This window comes from Hemitrygon akajei, chromosome 6 (genome assembly GCF_048418815.1).
Source record: "Hemitrygon akajei chromosome 6, sHemAka1.3, whole genome shotgun sequence".
NCBI lineage: Eukaryota > Metazoa > Chordata > Chondrichthyes > Myliobatiformes > Dasyatidae > Hemitrygon > Hemitrygon akajei.
In genome coordinates this window covers 10,548,575-10,570,019 of record NC_133129.1, presented here as the reverse complement: position 1 = coordinate 10,570,019, position 21,445 = coordinate 10,548,575, and the positions used below count along the sequence as shown (strand labels likewise).

At 48.1% G+C, this 21,445-nt stretch overlaps 1 protein-coding gene across 1 annotated transcript in view; it reads left to right on the top strand.

Moving 5' to 3' along the window:
* Window positions 1–21,445, top strand: part of LOC140728799 (von Willebrand factor-like) — an 89,557-nt gene that overhangs the window by 7,283 nt on the left and 60,829 nt on the right. The window contains exon 3 of the mRNA XM_073047755.1: window positions 5,101–5,134. Coding sequence (XP_072903856.1) covers window positions 5,101–5,134 — 34 coding nt within the window. The remainder of the gene's footprint in view (window positions 1–5,100; window positions 5,135–21,445) is intronic.

The window sequence follows — 21,445 nt, the reverse complement described above, 5'->3', positions numbered from 1 at the left end:
TTAAATTGTACCACAGAGGCAAAATTCAAAAAGGCGAAAGGTGCAACACTGAAAGTCCTGTGTTTAAATGCGCGTAGCATTCAGGAATGAGGTGGATGCACTTGTGGCGCAATTAGAGACTAGAAACATAGAAACATAGAAAATAGGTGAAGGAGTAGGCCATTCGGCCCTTCGAGCCTGCACCACCATTCAGTATGATCATGGCTGATCATCCAACTCAGAACCCTGTACCTGCTTTCTCTCCATACCCCCTGATCCCTTTAGCCACAAGGGCCATATCCAACTTCCTCTTAAATATAGCCAATGAACCGGCCTCAACTGTTTGCTGTGGCAGAGGATTCCACAGATTCACCACTCTCTGTGTGAAGAAGTTTTTCCTCATCTCGGTCCTAAAAGGCTTCCCCTTTATCCTTAAACTGTGACCCCTCGTTCTGGACTTCCCCAACATCGGAAACAATCTTCCTGCATCTAGCCTGTCCAATCCCTTTAGAATTTTATACGTTTCAATAAGATCCCCCCTCAATCTTCTAAATTCCAGTAAGTATAAGCCTAGTCGATCCGGTCTTTCTTCATATGAAAGTCCTGCCATCCCAGGAATCAATCTGGTGAACCTTCTCTGTACTCCCTCTATGGAAAGAATGTCTTTCCTCAGATTAGGGGACCAAAACTGCACACAATATTCTAGGTGCGGTCTCACCAAGGCCTTGTACAACTGCAGTAGAACCTCCCTGCTCCTGTACTCAAATCTTTTTGCTATGAATGCCAACATACCATTTGCCTTTTTCACTGCCTGCTGTACCTGCATGCCCACCTTCAATGACTGGTGTACAATGACACCCAGGTCTCATTGCACCTCCCCTTTTCCTAATCGGCCACCTTTCAGATAATAATCTGTTTTCCTGTTCTTGCATCCAAAGTGGATAACCTCACATTTATCCACATTAAATTGCATCTGCCATGAATTTGCCCACTCACCTAACCTATCCAAGTCACCCTGCATCCTCTTAGCATCCTCCTCACAGCTAACACCGCCGCCCAGCTTCGTGTTATCCGCAAACTTGGAGATGCTGCATTTAATTCCCTCATCTAAATCATTAATATTTATTGTAAACAACTGCGGTCCCAGCACTGAGCCTTGCGGTACCCCACTAGTCACTGCCTGCCATTCTGAAAAGGTCCCATTTACTCCCACTCTTTGCTTCCTATCTGCCAACCAATTCTCTATCCACATCAATACCATACCCCCAATACCGTGTGCTTTAAGTTTGCACACTAATCTCCTGTGTGGGACCTTGTCAAAAGCCTTTTGAAAATCTAAATATACCACATCCACTGGCTCTCCCCTATCCACTCTACTAGTTACATCTTCAAAAAATTCTGTAAGATTTGTCAGACATGATTTTCCTTTCACAAATCCATGCTGACTTTGTCTGATGATTTCATCTCTTTCCAAGTGTGCTGTTATCACATCTTTGATAACCAACTCTAGCATTTTCCCCACCACCAATGTCAGACTAACCGGTCTATAATTCCCCGGTTTCTCTCTCCCTCCTTTTTTAAAAAGTGGGGTTACATTAGCCACCCTCCAATCCTCAGGAACTAATCCAGAATCTAAGGAGTTTTGAAAAATTATCACTAATGCATCCACTATTTCTTGGGCTACTTCCTTAAGCACTCTGGGATGCAGACCATCTGGCCCTGGGGATTTATCTGCCTTTAATCCCATCAATTTACCTAACACCATTTCCCTGCTAACATGTATTTCCCTCAGTTCCTCCATCTCACTAGACCCTCGGTCCCTTACTATTTCCGGAAGATTATTTATGTCCTCCTTAGTGAAGACAGAACCAAAGTAGTTATTCAATTGGTCTGCCATGTCTTTGTTCCCTATGATCAATTCACCTGTTTCTGACTGTAAAGGACCTACATTTGTCTTGACCAATCCTTTTCTTTTCACATATCCATAAAAGCTTTTACAGTCAGTTTTTATGTTCCCTGCCTGCTTTCTCTCATAATCTTTTTTCCCTTTCCTAATTAAGCCCTTTGTCCTCCTCTGCTGGTCTCTGAATTTCTCCCAGTCCTCAGGTGTGCTGCTTTTTTTTGCTAATTTATATGTTTCTTCTTTGGACTTGATACTATCCCTAATTTCTCTTGTCAGCCATGGGTACACTACCTTCCCTGGTTTATTCTTTTGCCAAACTGGGATGAACAATTGTTGTAGTTCATCCATGCGATCTTTAAATGCTTGCCATTGCATATCCACCGTCAACCCTTTAAGTACCATTTGTCAGTCTATCTTAGCTAATTCACGTCTCATACCTTCAAAGTTACCCTTCTTTAAGTTCAGAACCTTTGTTTCTGAATTAACTATGTCACTCTCCATCTTAATGAAGAATTCCACCATATTATGGTCACTCTTACCCAAGGGGCCTCGCACGACAAGATTGCTAACGAACCCTTCCTCATTGCTCAATACCCAGTCTAGAATGGCCTGCTCTCTAGTTGGTTCCTCGACATGTTGGTTCAGAAAAACCATCCCGCATACATTCCAAGAAATCCTCTTCCTCAGCACCCTTATCAATTTGGTTCACCCAATCTATATGTAGATTGAAGTCACCCATTATAACTGCTGGTCCTTTATTGCACGCATTTCTAACTTCCTGATTAATGCCATCCCCAACCTCACTACTACTGTTAGGTGGCCTGTACACAACTCCCACCAGCGTCTTCTGCCCCTTAGTGTTATGCAGCTCTACCCATATCGATTCCACATCCTCCAGGCTAATGTCCTTCCTTTCTATTGCATTAATCTCCTCTCTAACCAGCAATGCTACCCCACCTCCTTTTCTTCCCTGTCTATCCCTCCTGAATATTGAATATCCCTGGATGTTGAGCTCCCATCCTTGGTCACCCTGGAGCCATGTCTCTGTGATCCCAACTATATCATATTCATTAATAACTATCTGCATATTCAATTCATCCACCTTGTTACGAATGCTCCTCGCATTGACACACAAAGCCTTCAGGCTTGTTTTTACAACACTCTTAGCCCTTATACAATTATGTTGAAAAGTGGCTCTTTTTGCTTTTTGCCCTGGATTTGCCTGCCTGCCACTTTTACTTTTCACCTTACTACTTTTTGCTTCTACCCTCATTTTACACATTTTAGACTGGTTGATATGAATTTGTGGGCATCACTGAGTCGTGGCTGAAAGAAGGCTGTAGTTGGGAGCTTAACTTTGTATCAAAAGGACCGGCAGGATGGCATAGGCGGTGGTGTGGCTCTGTTGGTAAGAGATGGAATTACATCCTTAGGAAGAGGTAATGTAGGGTCAGAGAATGTTGAATCTTTATAGGTGGAGTTAAGAAATTGACAGGGTAAAAGAAAATATTATGGGAATAATATATGGGTCTCCAAATAATAGCCAAGCCGTAGGGTTGAGATTACAGAGGGAGCAGGGGAGGGTATTTGTTGAACGCCTGTGAGATGGCTTTTTAGAGCAGCTTGTACTTGAGCCTACTGAGGGAAAGGCTGTCTTAGGTTGGGTGTTGTGTAATAACCCAGATCTTATTAGGGAGCCTAACGTAAAAGGGACCCTTGGGAGGCAGTGATTACAATATGATTGAATTCATACTGCAATTTGAGAGGGAGAAGCAGAAGTCACATGTATCAGTATCACAATGGAATAAAGGGAATTACAGAGGCCTGAGAGAGGAGCCTGTCCAGGTGGACTGGAGGAGGATACTGGTGGAGATGACAGCAGAGCAGAGATGGTTCAAGGCACAGGAACGATTTGTCCCACAGAGGAAGAAGTTCTCAAGTGTTGGGTCGGCAACCGTGGCTGACAAAGGAAGTTAAGGACTGCATAAAAGCCAAGGAAAGGGCATATATAAGGTAGCAAAAGTGAGTGGGAAGTTGGTTGATTGGGAAGCTTTTAAAGTCCAACAAAAGGCAACTAAAAGAACTATTAGAAGGGAAGAGATGACAAAGAAGAGGCAGTGGATATCATGTACTTGGATTTTCAGAAGGCATTTGATAAGATCCCACACTTGAGGCTGCTTAATAAGATGAAATCCTGTGGTGTTAGAAGAAGTATGCTGGCATGGATAGAGGAATGGCTGACAGGCAGGAGACAGCAACTGGGAATAAAAGGGGCCTTTTCTGGTTGGCTGCCGGTGACTAGTGGTGTTCCTCAGGGGTCAGTATTGTGGCTACAGTTTTTCACAATATTTATCAATGATTTGGATAATGGAATTGATGGCTTTGTGGCAAAGTTTGCGGATGATACGAAGGTAGGTGGAGGGGTAGGTAGTGCTGAGGAAGCGATTGCAGAAGGACGTAGACAAGTTGGAAGAATGGGCAAAAAAGTGACAGGTGGAATACAATGTTGGGAGATGTATGATAATACATTTTGCTAAAAGGAACAATAGTGCAGATTATTATCTAAATGGGGAAAAGGTTCATACATCAGAGGTGCAGAGGGACTTTGGAGTCCTTGTGCAAGATCCCCAGGAGGTTAATTTACAGGTTGAGTCTGTGGTAAAGAAGGCAGATGCAATGTTGGCATTTATTTCAAGAGGAACAGAATATAAAAGCAAGGAGATAATGCTGAGTCTGTGTAAGACACTAGTCAGGCTGCACTTGGAGTGTTGTCAACAGTTCTTGAAGAGTGGAGTGACATTTGGAATTTTCCAGTCTTCCAGAACCATTCCAGAATCTATGTTATTAATGAAAGATCATTACTGATGCCTACATAATCTCTTCAGCCACCTCTTTCAGAACCCTGGGGTGTACACCATCTAGTCCAGGTGATTTATCTATCTTCAGACCTTTCAGTTTCCCAAGAACCTTCTCCCTATTCTTGGTAACTTCACACTTCATGACCCCTGACACCTGGAATTTCCACCTCACAGCTAGTGCCTTCCACACAAAAACTGATGCAAAGTATTTATTCAGTTCGTCCGCCATTCCCTGGTACCCCATTTCTACTTCTCCAGCATTGTTATCCGGTGGTCTGATATCCACTCTTCCTGCTCTTCTATTAATCGCAGATCACTGCTTCATCCTGTATCCTTATTAATCCATTGTTCTTATTTCAGGAAGAATGTCACATTACAGGAGCAAGCAATAGAGGTAAATTAATTCAAAACTTTACACATCATTTTAAACAATGCTTATCCCCAGGGCATAATACATGGGGCATAATTTTAATAATACATGGGGGCATAATTTAAGGTGATTGGAGTAAAGTGTAAGGCGGGTGTCAGAGGGAAGTTTTTACACAGAGGGTAGTGGGTGCGTGGAATGCCCTGCCGGGGTGGTGGGAGAGGCAAATACTTAAGGGACTCTTAGATAAGCACAGGGATGATAGAAAAATGGAGGAGTAGGAATGAAGATTTAGATGGAGTAGGTTAAAAGGGCGGCTGAATATTGTGGGCTGAAGGGCCTATACTGTTCTAATCAGAAGTTTATTTTGATGCCGTTGGTTATTTAAGATAATTTGTGCCCTGATTTCAATCTGGTCTTTATCCATGATTCTGGAAATGCCCTGATAAATGACCAGGGTATCCTGTCACTCCTTATTAAGACTGGAAGATGCAAACAGCGTGGAAGCAGTACGTGTCCACACTGAGCAGTGGACACCCATCTGTACTGGGGAATTCAGCTGCTCGTGTAGAACCTCCTTAAACGCTGTCAGTGACTCTGCTTCTGCTGCTCTCCCTGGCAACGTATTCCAGGTGCTCACATCTCCCTGGGTGAAAAAGGTTCTTTTCCATACAGCGTTTCTTCTTTACTTCCCCACTCCAGAATGGACGGTGATTTCCACCATGCCAAACACAAGAAGGCTTAGTGTTCATCTCGTCTGGAGGAGGGCTTATCCATACGCAAAGGATGGGTTGCATCTGAACTGGAGTGAAACTAGTATTCTTGAAGGAAGATTTGCTCGTGCTGCTTGGGAGTGTTTAAACTGGCGAGGCCGAGAGGCTGTCAGTTCAGCAGAGGTGCAGATTGACCAGTGTGTACAAAATAAAACAGGCAGGTCCAGTAGAAAGAGTAGGCAGAGTCATGAAGGGAAACATGGCAGGGCTTTGTGGCCAGGTTTGCAGACCATATGAAGATAGTTGAAGGGGCAGAGAGTGCTGAGGAAGTAGAGAGTGTGCAGAACAACTTAGACCAGCGGTTCTGTGGTGAACTACATATACCTGTCTGGACACGCCCCTCTGCTGACTGCTCCTGTGGCTCCTCCCACAGACCCCTGTATAAAGGCGATTGGGGCACTGCTCCTCCCTCAGTCTCCAGGATGTTGTGTGATGGTCTCTTGCTGCTGACAATGCTTTCTTCCAGCTAATAAAAGCCTATCTCTCGCCTCACGTCTCCGAGAGTTATTGATGGTGCATCAGGTTCCCAACCAGGAGTGCATGGCATAAAAACGGTCGGCTGTTATCGAATGTTGAAAGGCCCAGATAAAGTGAATGTGGAGAGGCTGTTTCCTATAGTGGGGGAGTCTAGGACCAGAGGACACAGATAGAGTGGATGTGGAGAGGATGTTTCCTATAGTGGGGGGAGACTAGGACCAGAGGACACAGATAGAGTGGATGTGGAGAGGATGTTTCCTATAGTGGGGGAGTCTGGGACTAGAGGATACAGATAGAGTGGATGTGGAGAGGATGTTTCCTGTAGTGGGGGAGTCTAGGACCAGAGGACACAGATAGAGTGGATGTGGAGAGGATGTTTCCTATAGTGGGGGAGTCTAGGATCAGAGGACACAGATAGAGTGAATGTGGAGAGGATGTTTCCTGTAGTGGGGGAGTCTAGGACCAGAGGGCACAGATAGAGTGGATGTGGAGAGGATGTTTCCTATAGTGGGGGAGTCTAGGACCAGAGGATACAGATAGAGTGGATGTGGAGAGGATGTTTCCTGTAGTGGGGGAGTCTAAGACCAGAGGGCACAGATAGAGTGGATGTGGAGAGGATGTTTCCTATAGTGGGGGAGTCTAGGACCAGAGGATACAGATAGAGTGGATGTGGAGAGGATGTTTCCTATAGTGGGGTGTCTAGGATCAGAGGATACAGATAGAGTGGATGTGGAGAGGATGTTTCCTGTAGTGGGGGAGTCTAGGACCAGAGGGCACAGATAGAGTGGATGTGGAGAGGATGTTTCCTATAGTGGGGGAGTCTAGGACCAGAGGACACATATAGAGTGGATGTGGAGAGGATGTTTCCTATAGTGGGGGAGTCTAAGACCAGAGGACACAGATAGAGTGGATGTGGAGAGGATGTTTCCTATAGTGGGGGAGTCTAGACCAGAGGATACAGATAGAGTGAATGTGGTGAGGATGTTTCCTATAGTGGGGGAGTCTAGGACCAGAGGACACAGATAGAGTGGATGTGGTGAGGATGTTTCCTATAGTGGGGGAGTCTAAGACCAGAGGACACATATAGAGTGGATGTGGAGAGGATGTTTCCTGTAGTGGGGGAGTCTAAGACCAGAGGGCACAGATAGAGTGGATGTGGAGAGGATGTTTCCTATAGTGGGGGAGTCTAGGACCAGAGGAAACAGATAGAGTGGATGTGGAGAGGATGTTTCCTATAGTGGGGTGTCTAGGATCAGAGGATACAGATAGAGTGGATGTGGAGAGGATGTTTCCTGTAGTGGGGGAGTCTAGGACCAGAGGACACAGATAGAGTGGATGTGGAGAGGATGTTTCCTATAGTGGGGGAGTCTAGGACCAGAGGACACATATAGAGTGGATGTGGAGAGGATGTTTCCTATAGTGGGGGAGTCAAAGACCAGAGGACACAGATAGAGTGGATGTGGAGAGGATGTTTCCTATAGTGGGGGAGTCTAGGACTAGAGGACACAGATAGAGTGGATGTGGTGAGGATGTTTCCTATAGTGGGGGAGTCTAAGACCAGAGGACACAGATAGAGTGGATGTGGAGAGGATGTTTCCTATAGTGGGGGAGTCTAGGACCAGAGGGCACAGATAGAGTGGATGTGGAGAGGATGTTTCCTATAGTGGGGGAGTCTAGGACCAGAGGACACAGATAGAGTGGATGTGGAGAGGATGTTTCCTATAGTGGGGGAGTCTAGACCAGAGGATACAGATAGAGTGAATGTGGTGAGGATGTTTCCTATAGTGGGGGAGTCTAGGACCAGAGGACACAGATAGAGTGGATGTGGAGAGGATGTTTCCTATAGTGGGGGAGTCTAGGACCAGAGGGCACAGATAGAGTGGATGTGGAGAGGATGTTTCCTATAGTGGGGGAGTCTAGACCAGAGGATACAGATAGAGTGAATGTGGTGAGGATGTTTCCTATAGTGGGGGAGTCTAGGACCAGAGGACACGGATAGAGTGGATGTGGAGAGGATGTTTCCTATAGTGGGGGAGTCTAAGACCAGAGGACACAGATAGAGTGGATGTGGAGAGGATGTTTCCTATAGTGGGGGAGTCTAGGACCAGAGGACACAGATAGAGTGGATGTGGAGAGGATGTTTCCTATAGTGGGGGAGTCTAAGACCAGAGGACACAGATAGAGTGGATGTGGAGAGGATGTTTCCTATAGTGGGGGAGTCTAGGACCAGAGGATACAGATAGAGTGGATGTGCAGAGGATGTTTCCTATAGTGGGGGAGTCTAGGACCAGAGGACACAGATAGAGTGGATGTGGAGAGGATGTTTCCTATAGTGGGGGAGTCTAGGACCAGAGGACACATATAGAGTGGATGTGGAGAGGATGTTTCCTATAGTGGGGGAGTCTAAGACCAGAGGACACAGATAGAGTGGATGTGGAGAGGATGTTTCCTATAGTGGGGGAGTCTAGGACCAGAGGACACAGATAGAGTGGATGTGGTGAGGATGTTTCCTATAGTGGGGGAGTCTAAGACCAGAGGACACAGATAGAGTGGATGTGGAGAGGATGTTTCCTATAGTGGGGGAGTCTAGGACCAGAGGGCACAGATAGAGTGGATGTGGAGAGGATGTTTCCTATAGTGGGGGAGTCTAGGACCAGAGGACACAGATAGAGTGGATGTGGAGAGGATGTTTCCTATAGTGGGGGAGTCTAAGACCAGAGGATACAGATAGAGTGAATGTGGTGAGGATGTTTCCTATAGTGGGGGAGTCTAGGACCAGAGGACACAGATAGAGTGGATGTGGAGAGGATGTTTCCTATAGTGGGGGAGTCTAGGACCAGAGGGCACAGATAGAGTGGATGTGGAGAGGATGTTTCCTATAGTGGGGGAGTCTAGGACCAGAGGACACGGATAGAGTGGATGTGGAGAGGATGTTTCCTATAGTGGGGGAGTCTAAGACCAGAGGACACAGATAGAGTGGATGTGGAGAGGATGTTTCCTATAGTGGGGGAGTCTGGGACCAGAGGATACAGATAGAGTGGATGTGGAGAGGATGTTTCCTGTAGTGGGGGAGTCTAGGACCAGAGGACACAGATAGAGTGGATGTGGAGAGGATGTTTCCTATAGTGGGGGAGTCTAGGATCAGAGGACACAGATAGAGTGAATTTGGAGAGGATGTTTCCTGTAGTGGGGGAGTCTAGGACCAGAGGGCACAGATAGAGTGGATGTGGAGAGGATGTTTCCTATAGTGGGGGAGTCTAGGACCAGAGGATTCAGATAGAGTGGATGTGGAGAGGATGTTTCCTGTAGTGGGGGAGTCTAAGACAAGAGGGCACAGATAGAGTGGATGTGGAGAGGATGTTTCCTATAGTGGGGGAGTCTAGGACCAGAGGATACAGATAGAGTGGATGTGGAGAGGATGTTTCCTATAGTGGGGTGTCTAGGATCAGAGGATACAGATAGAGTGGATGTGGAGAGGATGTTTCCTGTAGTGGGGGAGTCTAGGACCAGAGGACACAGATAGAGTGGATGTGGAGAGGATGTTTCCTATAGTGGGGGAGTCTAGGACCAGAGGACACATATAGAGTGGATGTGGAGAGGATGTTTCCTATAGTGGGGGAGTCTAGGACCAGAGGACACAGATAGAGTGGATGTGGTGAGGATGTTTCCTATAGTGGGGGAGTCTAAGACCAGAGGATACAGATAGAGTGGATGTGGAGAGGATGTTTCCTGTAGTGGGGGAGTCTAAGACCAGAGGGCACAGATAGAGTGGATGTGGAGAGGATGTTTCCTATAGTGGGGGAGTCTAGGACCAGAGGATACAGATAGAGTGGATGTGGAGAGGATGTTTCCTATAGTGGGGTGTCTAGGATCAGAGGATACAGATAGAGTGGATGTGGAGAGGATGTTTCCTGTAGTGGGGGAGTCTAGGACCAGAGGACACAGATAGAGTGGATGTGGAGAGGATGTTTCCTATAGTGGGGGAGTCTAGGACCAGAGGACACATATAGAGTGGATGTGGAGAGGATGTTTCCTATAGTGGGGGAGTCTAAGACCAGAGGACACAGATAGAGTGGATGTGGAGAGGATGTTTCCTATAGTGGGGGAGTCTAGGACTAGAGGACACAGATAGAGTGGATGTGGTGAGGATGTTTCCTATAGTGGGGGAGTCTAGGACCAGAGGACACATATAGAGTGGATGTGGAGAGGATGTTTCCTATAGTGGGGGAGTCTAGGACCAGAGGACACAGATAGAGTGGATGTGGTGAGGATGTTTCCTATAGTGGGGGAGTCTAAGACCAGAGGATACAGATAGAGTGGATGTGGAGAGGAAGTTTCCTGTAGTGGGGGAGTCTAAGACCAGAGGGCACAGATAGAGTGGATGTGGAGAGGATGTTTCCTATAGTGGGGGAGTCTAGGACCAGAGGATACAGATAGAGTGGATGTGGAGAGGATGTTTCCTATAGTGGGGTGTCTAGGATCAGAGGATACAGATAGAGTGGATGTGGAGAGGATGTTTCCTGTAGTGGGGGAGTCTAGGACCAGAGGACACAGATAGAGTGGATGTGGAGAGGATGTTTCCTATAGTGGGGGAGTCTAGGACCAGAGGACACATATAGAGTGGATGTGGAGAGGATGTTTCCTATAGTGGGGGAGTCTAAGACCAGAGGACACAGATAGAGTGGATGTGGAGAGGATGTTTCCTATAGTGGGGGAGTCTAGGACTAGAGGACACAGATAGAGTGGATGTGGTGAGGATGTTTCCTATAGTGGGGGAGTCTAAGACCAGAGGACACAGATAGAGTGGATGTGGAGAGGATGTTTCCTGTAGTGGGGGAGTCTAAGACCAGAGGGCACAGATAGAGTGGATGTGGAGAGGATGTTTCCTATAGTGGGGGAGTCTAGGACCAGAGGAAACAGATAGAGTGGATGTGGAGAGGATGTTTCCTATAGTGGGGTGTCTAGGATCAGAGGATACAGATAGAGTGGATGTGGAGAGGATGTTTCCTGTAGTGGGGGAGTCTAGGACCAGAGGACACAGATAGAGTGGATGTGGAGAGGATGTTTCCTATAGTGGGGGAGTCTAGGACCAGAGGACACATATAGAGTGGATGTGGAGAGGATGTTTCCTATAGTGGGGGAGTCTAGGACTAGAGGACACAGATAGAGTGGATGTGGTGAGGATGTTTCCTATAGTGGGGGAGTCTAAGACCAGAGGACACAGATAGAGTGGATGTGGAGAGGATGTTTCCTATAGTGGGGGAGTCTAGGACCAGAGGGCACAGATAGAGTGGATGTGGAGAGGATGTTTCCTATAGTGGGGGAGTCTAGGACCAGAGGACACAGATAGAGTGGATGTGGAGAGGATGTTTCCTATAGTGGGGGAGTCTAGACCAGAGGATACAGATAGAGTGAATGTGGTGAGGATGTTTCCTATAGTGGGGGAGTCTAGGACCAGAGGACACAGATAGAGTGGATGTGGAGAGGATGTTTCCTATAGTGGGGGAGTCTAGGACCAGAGGGCACAGATAGAGTGGATGTGGAGAGGATGTTTCCTATAGTGGGGGAGTCTAGACCAGAGGATACAGATAGAGTGAATGTGGTGAGGATGTTTCCTATAGTGGGGGAGTCTAGGACCAGAGGACACGGATAGAGTGGATGTGGAGAGGATGTTTCCTATAGTGGGGGAGTCTAAGACCAGAGGACACAGATAGAGTGGATGTGGAGAGGATGTTTCCTATAGTGGGGGAGTCTAGGACCAGAGGACACAGATAGAGTGGATGTGGAGAGGATGTTTCCTATAGTGGGGGAGTCTAGGACCAGAGGTCACAGATAGAGTGGATGTGGAGAGGATGTTTCCTATAGTGGGGGAGTCTAGGACCAGAGGACACAGATAGAGTGGATGTGGAGAGGATGTTTCCTATAGTGGGGGAGTCTAGGACTAGAGGACACAGATAGAGTGGATGTGGTGAGGATGTTTCCTATAGTGGGGGAGTCTAGGACCAGAGGACACATATAGAGTGGATGTGGAGAGGATGTTTCCTATAGTGGGGGAGTCTAGGACCAGAGGACACAGATAGAGTGGATGTGGTGAGGATGTTTCCTATAGTGGGGGAGTCTAAGACCAGAGGATACAGATAGAGTGGATGTGGAGAGGAAGTTTCCTGTAGTGGGGGAGTCTAAGACCAGAGGGCACAGATAGAGTGGATGTGGAGAGGATGTTTCCTATAGTGGGGGAGTCTAGGACCAGAGGATACAGATAGAGTGGATGTGGAGAGGATGTTTCCTATAGTGGGGTGTCTAGGATCAGAGGATACAGATAGAGTGGATGTGGAGAGGATGTTTCCTGTAGTGGGGGAGTCTAGGACCAGAGGACACAGATAGAGTGGATGTGGAGAGGATGTTTCCTATAGTGGGGGAGTCTAGGACCAGAGGACACATATAGAGTGGATGTGGAGAGGATGTTTCCTATAGTGGGGGAGTCTAAGACCAGAGGACACAGATACAGTGGATGTGGAGAGGATGTTTCCTATAGTGGGGGAGTCTAGGACTAGAGGACACAGATAGAGTGGATGTGGTGAGGATGTTTCCTATAGTGGGGGAGTCTAAGACCAGAGGACACAGATAGAGTGGATGTGGAGAGGATGTTTCCTGTAGTGGGGGAGTCTAAGACCAGAGGGCACAGATAGAGTGGATGTGGAGAGGATGTTTCCTATAGTGGGGGAGTCTAGGACCAGAGGAAACAGATAGAGTGGATGTGGAGAGGATGTTTCCTATAGTGGGGTGTCTAGGATCAGAGGATACAGATAGAGTGGATGTGGAGAGGATGTTTCCTGTAGTGGGGGAGTCTAGGACCAGAGGACACAGATAGAGTGGATGTGGAGAGGATGTTTCCTATAGTGGGGGAGTCTAGGACCAGAGGACACATATAGAGTGGATGTGGAGAGGATGTTTCCTATAGTGGGGGAGTCTAGGACTAGAGGACACAGATAGAGTGGATGTGGTGAGGATGTTTCCTATAGTGGGGGAGTCTAAGACCAGAGGACACAGATAGAGTGGATGTGGAGAGGATGTTTCCTATAGTGGGGGAGTCTAGGACCAGAGGGCACAGATAGAGTGGATGTGGAGAGGATGTTTCCTATAGTGGGGGAGTCTAGGACCAGAGGACACAGATAGAGTGGATGTGGAGAGGATGTTTCCTATAGTGGGGGAGTCTAGACCAGAGGATACAGATAGAGTGAATGTGGTGAGGATGTTTCCTATAGTGGGGGAGTCTAGGACCAGAGGACACAGATAGAGTGGATGTGGAGAGGATGTTTCCTATAGTGGGGGAGTCTAGGACCAGAGGGCACAGATAGAGTGGATGTGGAGAGGATGTTTCCTATAGTGGGGGAGTCTAGACCAGAGGATACAGATAGAGTGAATGTGGTGAGGATGTTTCCTATAGTGGGGGAGTCTAGGACCAGAGGACACGGATAGAGTGGATGTGGAGAGGATGTTTCCTATAGTGGGGGAGTCTAAGACCAGAGGACACAGATAGAGTGGATGTGGAGAGGATGTTTCCTATAGTGGGGGAGTCTAGGACCAGAGGACACAGATAGAGTGGATGTGGAGAGGATGTTTCCTATAGTGGGGGAGTCTAGGACCAGAGGACACAGATAGAGTGGATGTGGAGAGGATGTTTCCTATAGTGGGGGAGTCTAGGACCAGAGGACACATATAGAGTGGATGTGGAGAGGATGTTTCCTATAGTGGGGGAGTCTAAGACCAGAGGACACAGATAGAGTGGATGTGGAGAGGATGTTTCCTATAGTGGGGGAGTCTAGGACCAGAGGACACAGATAGAGTGGATGTGGTGAGGATGTTTCCTATAGTGGGGGAGTCTAAGACCAGAGGACACAGATAGAGTGGATGTGGAGAGGATGTTTCCTATAGTGGGGGAGTCTAGGACCAGAGGGCACAGATACAGTGGATGTGGAGAGGATGTTTCCTATAGTGGGGGAGTCTAGGACCAGAGGACACAGATAGAGTGGATGTGGAGAGGATGTTTCCTATAGTGGGGGAGTCTAAGACCAGAGGATACAGATAGAGTGAATGTGGTGAGGATGTTTCCTATAGTGGGGGAGTCTAGGACCAGAGGACACAGATAGAGTGGATGTGGAGAGGATGTTTCCTATAGTGGGGGAGTCTAGGACCAGAGGGCACAGATAGAGTGGATGTGGAGAGGATGTTTCCTATAGTGGGGGAGTCTAGGACCAGAGGACACGGATAGAGTGGATGTGGAGAGGATGTTTCCTATAGTGGGGGAGTCTAAGACCAGAGGACACAGATAGAGTGGATGTGGAGAGGATGTTTCCTATAGTGGGGGAGTCTGGGACCAGAGGATACAGATAGAGTGGATGTGGAGAGGATGTTTCCTGTAGTGGGGGAGTCTAGGACCAGAGGACACAGATAGAGTGGATGTGGAGAGGATGTTTCCTATAGTGGGGGAGTCTAGGATCAGAGGACACAGATAGAGTGAATTTGGAGAGGATGTTTCCTGTAGTGGGGGAGTCTAGGACCAGAGGGCACAGATAGAGTGGATGTGGAGAGGATGTTTCCTATAGTGGGGGAGTCTAGGACCAGAGGATTCAGATAGAGTGGATGTGGAGAGGATGTTTCCTGTAGTGGGGGAGTCTAAGACCAGAGGGCACAGATAGAGTGGATGTGGAGAGGATGTTTCCTATAGTGGGGGAGTCTAGGACCAGAGGATACAGATAGAGTGGATGTGGAGAGGATGTTTCCTATAGTGGGGTGTCTAGGATCAGAGGATACAGATAGAGTGGATGTGGAGAGGATGTTTCCTGTAGTGGGGGAGTCTAGGACCAGAGGACACAGATAGAGTGGATGTGGAGAGGATGTTTCCTATAGTGGGGGAGTCTAGGACCAGAGGACACATATAGAGTGGATGTGGAGAGGATGTTTCCTATAGTGGGGGAGTCTAGGACCAGAGGACACAGATAGAGTGGATGTGGTGAGGATGTTTCCTATAGTGGGGGAGTCTAAGACCAGAGGATACAGATAGAGTGGATGTGGAGAGGATGTTTCCTGTAGTGGGGGAGTCTAAGACCAGAGGGCACAGATAGAGTGGATGTGGAGAGGATGTTTCCTATAGTGGGGGAGTCTAGGACCAGAGGATACAGATAGAGTGGATGTGGAGAGGATGTTTCCTATAGTGGGGTGTCTAGGATCAGAGGATACAGATAGAGTGGATGTGGAGAGGATGTTTCCTGTAGTGGGGGAGTCTAGGACCAGAGGACACAGATAGAGTGGATGTGGAGAGGATGTTTCCTATAGTGGGGGAGTCTAGGACCAGAGGACACATATAGAGTGGATGTGGAGAGGATGTTTCCTATAGTGGGGGAGTCTAAGACCAGAGGACACAGATAGAGTGGATGTGGAGAGGATGTTTCCTATAGTGGGGGAGTCTAGGACTAGAGGACACAGATAGAGTGGATGTGGTGAGGATGTTTCCTATAGTGGGGGAGTCTAAGACCAGAGGACACAGATAGAGTGGATGTGGAGAGGATGTTTCCTATAGTGGGGGAGTCTAGGACCAGAGGGCACAGATAGAGTGGATGTGGAGAGGATGTTTCCTATAGTGGGGGAGTCTAGGACCAGAGGACACAGATAGAGTGGATGTGGAGAGGATGTTTCCTATAGTGGGGGAGTCTAGACCAGAGGATACAGATAGAGTGAATGTGGTGAGGATGTTTCCTATAGTGGGGGAGTCTAGGACCAGAGGACACAGATAGAGTGGATGTGGAGAGGATGTTTCCTATAGTGGGGGAGTCTAGGACCAGAGGGCACAGATAGAGTGGATGTGGAGAGGATGTTTCCTATAGTGGGGGAGTCTAGGACCAGAGGACACAGATAGAGTGGATGTGGAGAGGATGTTTCCTATAGTGGGGGAGTCTAAGACCAGAGGATACAGATAGAGTGAATGTGGTGAGGATGTTTCCTATAGTGGGGGAGTCTAGGACCAGAGGACACAGATAGAGTGGATGTGGAGAGGATGTTTCCTATAGTGGGGGAGTCTAGGACCAGAGGGCACAGATAGAGTGGATGTGGAGAGGATGTTTCCTATAGTGGGGGAGTCTAGGACCAGAGGACACGGATAGAGTGGATGTGGAGAGGATGTTTCCTATAGTGGGGGAGTCTAAGACCAGAGGACACAGATAGAGTGGATGTGGAGAGGATGTTTCCTATAGTGGGGGAGTCTAGGACCAGAGGACACAGATAGAGTGGATGTGGAGAGGATGTTTCCTATAGTGGGGGAGTCTAGGACCAGAGGGACACAGATAGAGTGGATGTGGAGAGGATGTTTCCTATAGTGGGGGAGTCTAGACCAGAGGATACAGATAGAGTGAATGTGGTGAGGATGTTTCCTATAGTGGGGGAGTCTAGGACGAGAGGACACAGATAGAGTGGATGTGGAGAGGATGCTTCCTATAGTGGGGGAGTCTAAGACCAGAGGACACAGATAGAGTGGATGTGGAGAGGATGTTTCCTATAGTGGGGGAGTCTAGGACCAGAGGACACAGAAAGAGTGAATGTGGTGAGGATGTTTCCTATAGTGGGGGAGTCTAAGACCAGAGGACACAGATAGAGTGGATGTGGAGAGGATGTTTTCTATAGTGGGGGAGTCTAGGACCAGAGGACACAGATAGAGTGGATGTGGTGAGGATGTTTCCTATAGTGGGGGAGTCTAAGACCAGAGGACACAGATAGAGTGGATGTGGAGAGGATGTTTCCTGTAGTGGGGGAGTCTAAGACCAGAGGGCACAGATAGAGTGGATGTGGAGAGGATGTTTCCTATAGTGGGGGAGTCTAGGACCAGAGGATACAGATAGAGTGGATGTGGAGAGGATGTTTCCTGTAGTGGGGGAGTCTAAGACCAGAGGGCACAGATAGAGTGGATGTGGAGAGGATGTTTCCTATAGTGGGGGAGTCTAGGACCAGAGGATACAGATAGAGTGGATGTGGAGAGGATGTTTCCTATAGTGGGGTGTCTAGGATCAGAGGATACAGATAGAGTGGATGTGGAGAGGATGTTTCCTGTAGTGGGGGAGTCTAGGACCAGAGGACACAGATAGAGTGGATGTGGAGAGGATGTTTCCTATAGTGGGGGAGTCTAGGACCAGAGGACACATATAGAGTGGATGTGGAGAGGATGTTTCCTATAGTGGGGGAGTCTAAGACCAGAGGACACAGATAGAGTGGATGTGGAGAGGATGTTTCCTATAGTGGGGGAGTCTTGGACTAGTGGACACAGATAGAGTGGATGTGGTGAGGATGTTTCCTATAGTGGGGGAGTCTAGGACCAGAGGACACATATAGAGTGGATGTGGAGAGGATGTTTCCTATAGTGGGGGAGTCTAGGACCAGAGGACACAGATAGAGTGGATGTGGTGAGGATGTTTCCTATAGTGGGGGAGTCTAAGACCAGAGGATACAGATAGAGTGGATGTGGAGAGGATGTTTCCTGTAGTGGGGGAGTCTAAGACCAGAGGGCACAGATAGAGTGGATGTGGAGAGGATGTTTCCTATAGTGGGGGAGTCTAGGACCAGAGGATACAGATAGAGTGGATGTGGAGAGGATGTTTCCTATAGTGGGGTGTCTAGGATCAGAGGATACAGATAGAGTGGATGTGGAGAGGATGTTTCCTGTAGTGGGGGAGTCTAGGACCAGAGGACACAGATAGAGTGGATGTGGAGAGGATGTTTCCTATAGTGGGGGAGTCTAGGACCAGAGGATACAGATAGAGTGGATGTGGAGAGGATGTTTCCTATAGTGGGGTGTCTAGGATCAGAGGATACAGATAGAGTGGATGTGGAGAGGATGTTTCCTGTAGTGGGGGAGTCTAGGACCAGAGGACACAGATAGAGTGGATGTGGAGAGGATGTTTCCTATAGTGGGGGAGTCTAGGACCAGAGGACACATATAGAGTGGATGTGGAGAGGATGTTTCCTATAGTGGGGGAGTCTAAGACCAGAGGACACAGATAGAGTGGATGTGGAGAGGATGTTTCCTATAGTGGGGGAGTCTTGGACTAGTGGACACAGATAGAGTGGATGTGGTGAGGATGTTTCCTATAGTGGGGGAGTCTAGGACCAGAGGACACATATAGAGTGGATGTGGAGAGGATGTTTCCTATAGTGGGGGAGTCTAGGACCAGAGGACACAGATAGAGTGGATGTGGTGAGGATGTTTCCTATAGTGGGGGAGTCTAAGACCAGAGGATACAGATAGAGTGGATGTGGAGAGGATGTTTCCTGTAGTGGGGGAGTCTAAGACCAGAGGGCACAGATAGAGTGGATGTGGAGAGGATGTTTCCTATAGTGGGGGAGTCTAGGACCAGAGGATACAGATAGAGTGGATGTGGAGAGGATGTTTCCTATAGTGGGGTGTCTAGGATCAGAGGATACAGATAGAGTGGATGTGGAGAGGATGTTTCCTGTAGTGGGGGAGTCTAGGACCAGAGGACACAGATAGAGTGGATGTGGAGAGGATGTTTCCTATAGTGGGGGAGTCTAGGACCAGAGGACACATATAGAGTGGATGTGGAGAGGATGTTTCCTATAGTGGGGGAGTCTAAGACCAGAGGACACAGATAGAGTGGATGTGGAGAGGATGTTTCCTATAGTGGGGGAGTCTAGGACTAGAGGACACAGATAGAGTGGATGTGGTGAGGATGTTTCCTATAGTGGGGGAGTCTAAGACCAGAGGACACAGATAGAGTGGATGTGGAGAGGATGTTTCCTGTAGTGGGGGAGTCTAAGACCAGAGGGCACAGATAGAGTGGATGTGGAGAGGATGTTTCCTATAGTGGGGGAGTCTAGGACCAGAGGAAACAGATAGAGTGGATGTGGAGAGGATGTTTCCTATAGTGGGGTGTCTAGGATCAGAGGATACAGATAGAGTGGATGTGGAGAGGATGTTTCCTGTAGTGGGGGAGTCTAGGACCAGAGGACACAGATAGAGTGGATGTGGAGAGGATGTTTCCTATAGTGGGGGAGTCTAGGACCAGAGGACACATATAGAGTGGATGTGGAGAGGATGTTTCCTATAGTGGGGGTGTCTAGGACTAGAGGACACAGATAGAGTGGATGTGGTGAGGATGTTTCCTATAGTGGGGGAGTCTAAGACCAGAGGACACAGATAGAGTGGATGTGGAGAGGATGTTTCCTATAGTGGGGGAGTCTAGGACCAGAGGGCACAGATAGAGTGGATGTGGAGAGGATGTTTCCTATAGTGGGGGAGTCTAGGACCAGAGGACACAGATAGAGTGGATGTGGAGAGGATGTTTCCTATAGTGGGGGAGTCTAGACCAGAGGATACAGATAGAGTGAATGTGGTGAGGATGTTTCCTATAGTGGGGGAGTCTAGGACCAGAGGACACAGATAGAGTGGATGTGGAGAGGATGTTTCCTATAGTGGGGGAGTCTAGGACCAGAGGGCACAGATAGAGTGGATGTGGAGAGGATGTTTCCTATAGTGGGGGAGTCTAGGACCAGAGGACACAGATAGAGTGGATGTGGAGAGGATGTTTCCTATAGTGGGGGAGTCTAAGACCAGAGGATACAGATAGAGTGAATGTGGTGAGGATGTTTCCTATAGTGGGGGAGTCTAGGACCAGAGGACACAGATAGAGTGGATGTGGAGAGGATGTTTCCTATAGTGGGGGAGTCTAGGACCAGAGGGCACAGATAGAGTGGATGTGGAGAGGATGTTTCCTATAGTGGGGGAGTCTAGGACCAGAGGACACGGATAGAGTGGATGTGGAGAGGATGTTTCCTATAGTGGGGGAGTCTAAGACCAGAGGACACAGATAGAGTGGATGTGGAGAGGATGTTTCCTATAGTGGGGGAGTCTAGGACCAGAGGACACAGATAGAGTGGATGTGGAGAGGATGTTTCCTATAGTGGGGGAGTCTAGGACCAGAGGGACACAGATAGAGTGGATGTGGAGAGGATGTTTCCTATAGTGGGGGAGTCTAGACCAGAGGATACAGATAGAGTGAATGTGGTGAGGATGTTTCCTATAGTGGGGGAGTCTAGGACCAGAGGACACAGATAGAGTGGATGTGGAGAGGATGCTTCCTATAGTGGGGGAGTCTAAGACCAGAGGACACAGATAGAGTGGATGTGGAGAGGATGTTTCCTATAGTGGGGGAGTCTAGGACCAGAGGACACAGAAAGAGTGAATGTGGTGAGGATGTTTCCTATAGTGGGGGAGTCTAAGACCAGAGGACACAGATAGAGTGGATGTGGAGAGGATGTTTTCTATAGTGGGGGAGTCTAGGACCAGAGGACACAGATAGAGTGGATGTGGTGAGGATGTTTCCTATAGTGGGGGAGTCTAAGACCAGAGGACACAGATAGAGTGGATGTGGAGAGGATGTTTCCTGTAGTGGGGGAGTCTAAGACCAGAGGGCACAGATAGAGTGGATGTGGAGAGGATGTTTCCTATAGTGGGGGAGTCTAGGACCAGAGGATACAGATAGAGTGGATGTGGAGAGGATGTTTCCTATAGTGGGGTGTCTAGGATCAGAGGATACAGATAGAGTGGATGTGGAGAGGATGTTTCCTGTAGTGGGGGAGTCTAGGACCAGAGGACACAGATAGAGTGGATGTGGAGAGGATGTTTCCTATAGTGGGGGAGTCTAGGACCAGAGGACACATATAGAGTGGATGTGGAGAGGATGTTTCCTATAGTGGGGGAGTCTAGGACCAGAGGACACAGATAGAGTGGATGTGGTGAGGATGTTTCCTATAGTGGGGGAGTCTAAGACCAGAGGATACAGATAGAGTGGATGTGGAGAGGATGTTTCCTGTAGTGGGGGAGTCTAGGACCAGAGGACACAGATAGAGTGGATGTGGAGAGGATGTTTCCTATAGTGGGGGAGTCTAGGACCAGAGGATACAGATAGAGTGGATGTGGAGAGGATGTTTCCTATAGTGGGGTGTCTAGGATCAGAGGATACAAATAGAGTGGATGTGGAGAGGATGTTTCCTGTAGTGGGGGAGTCTAGGACCAGAGGACACA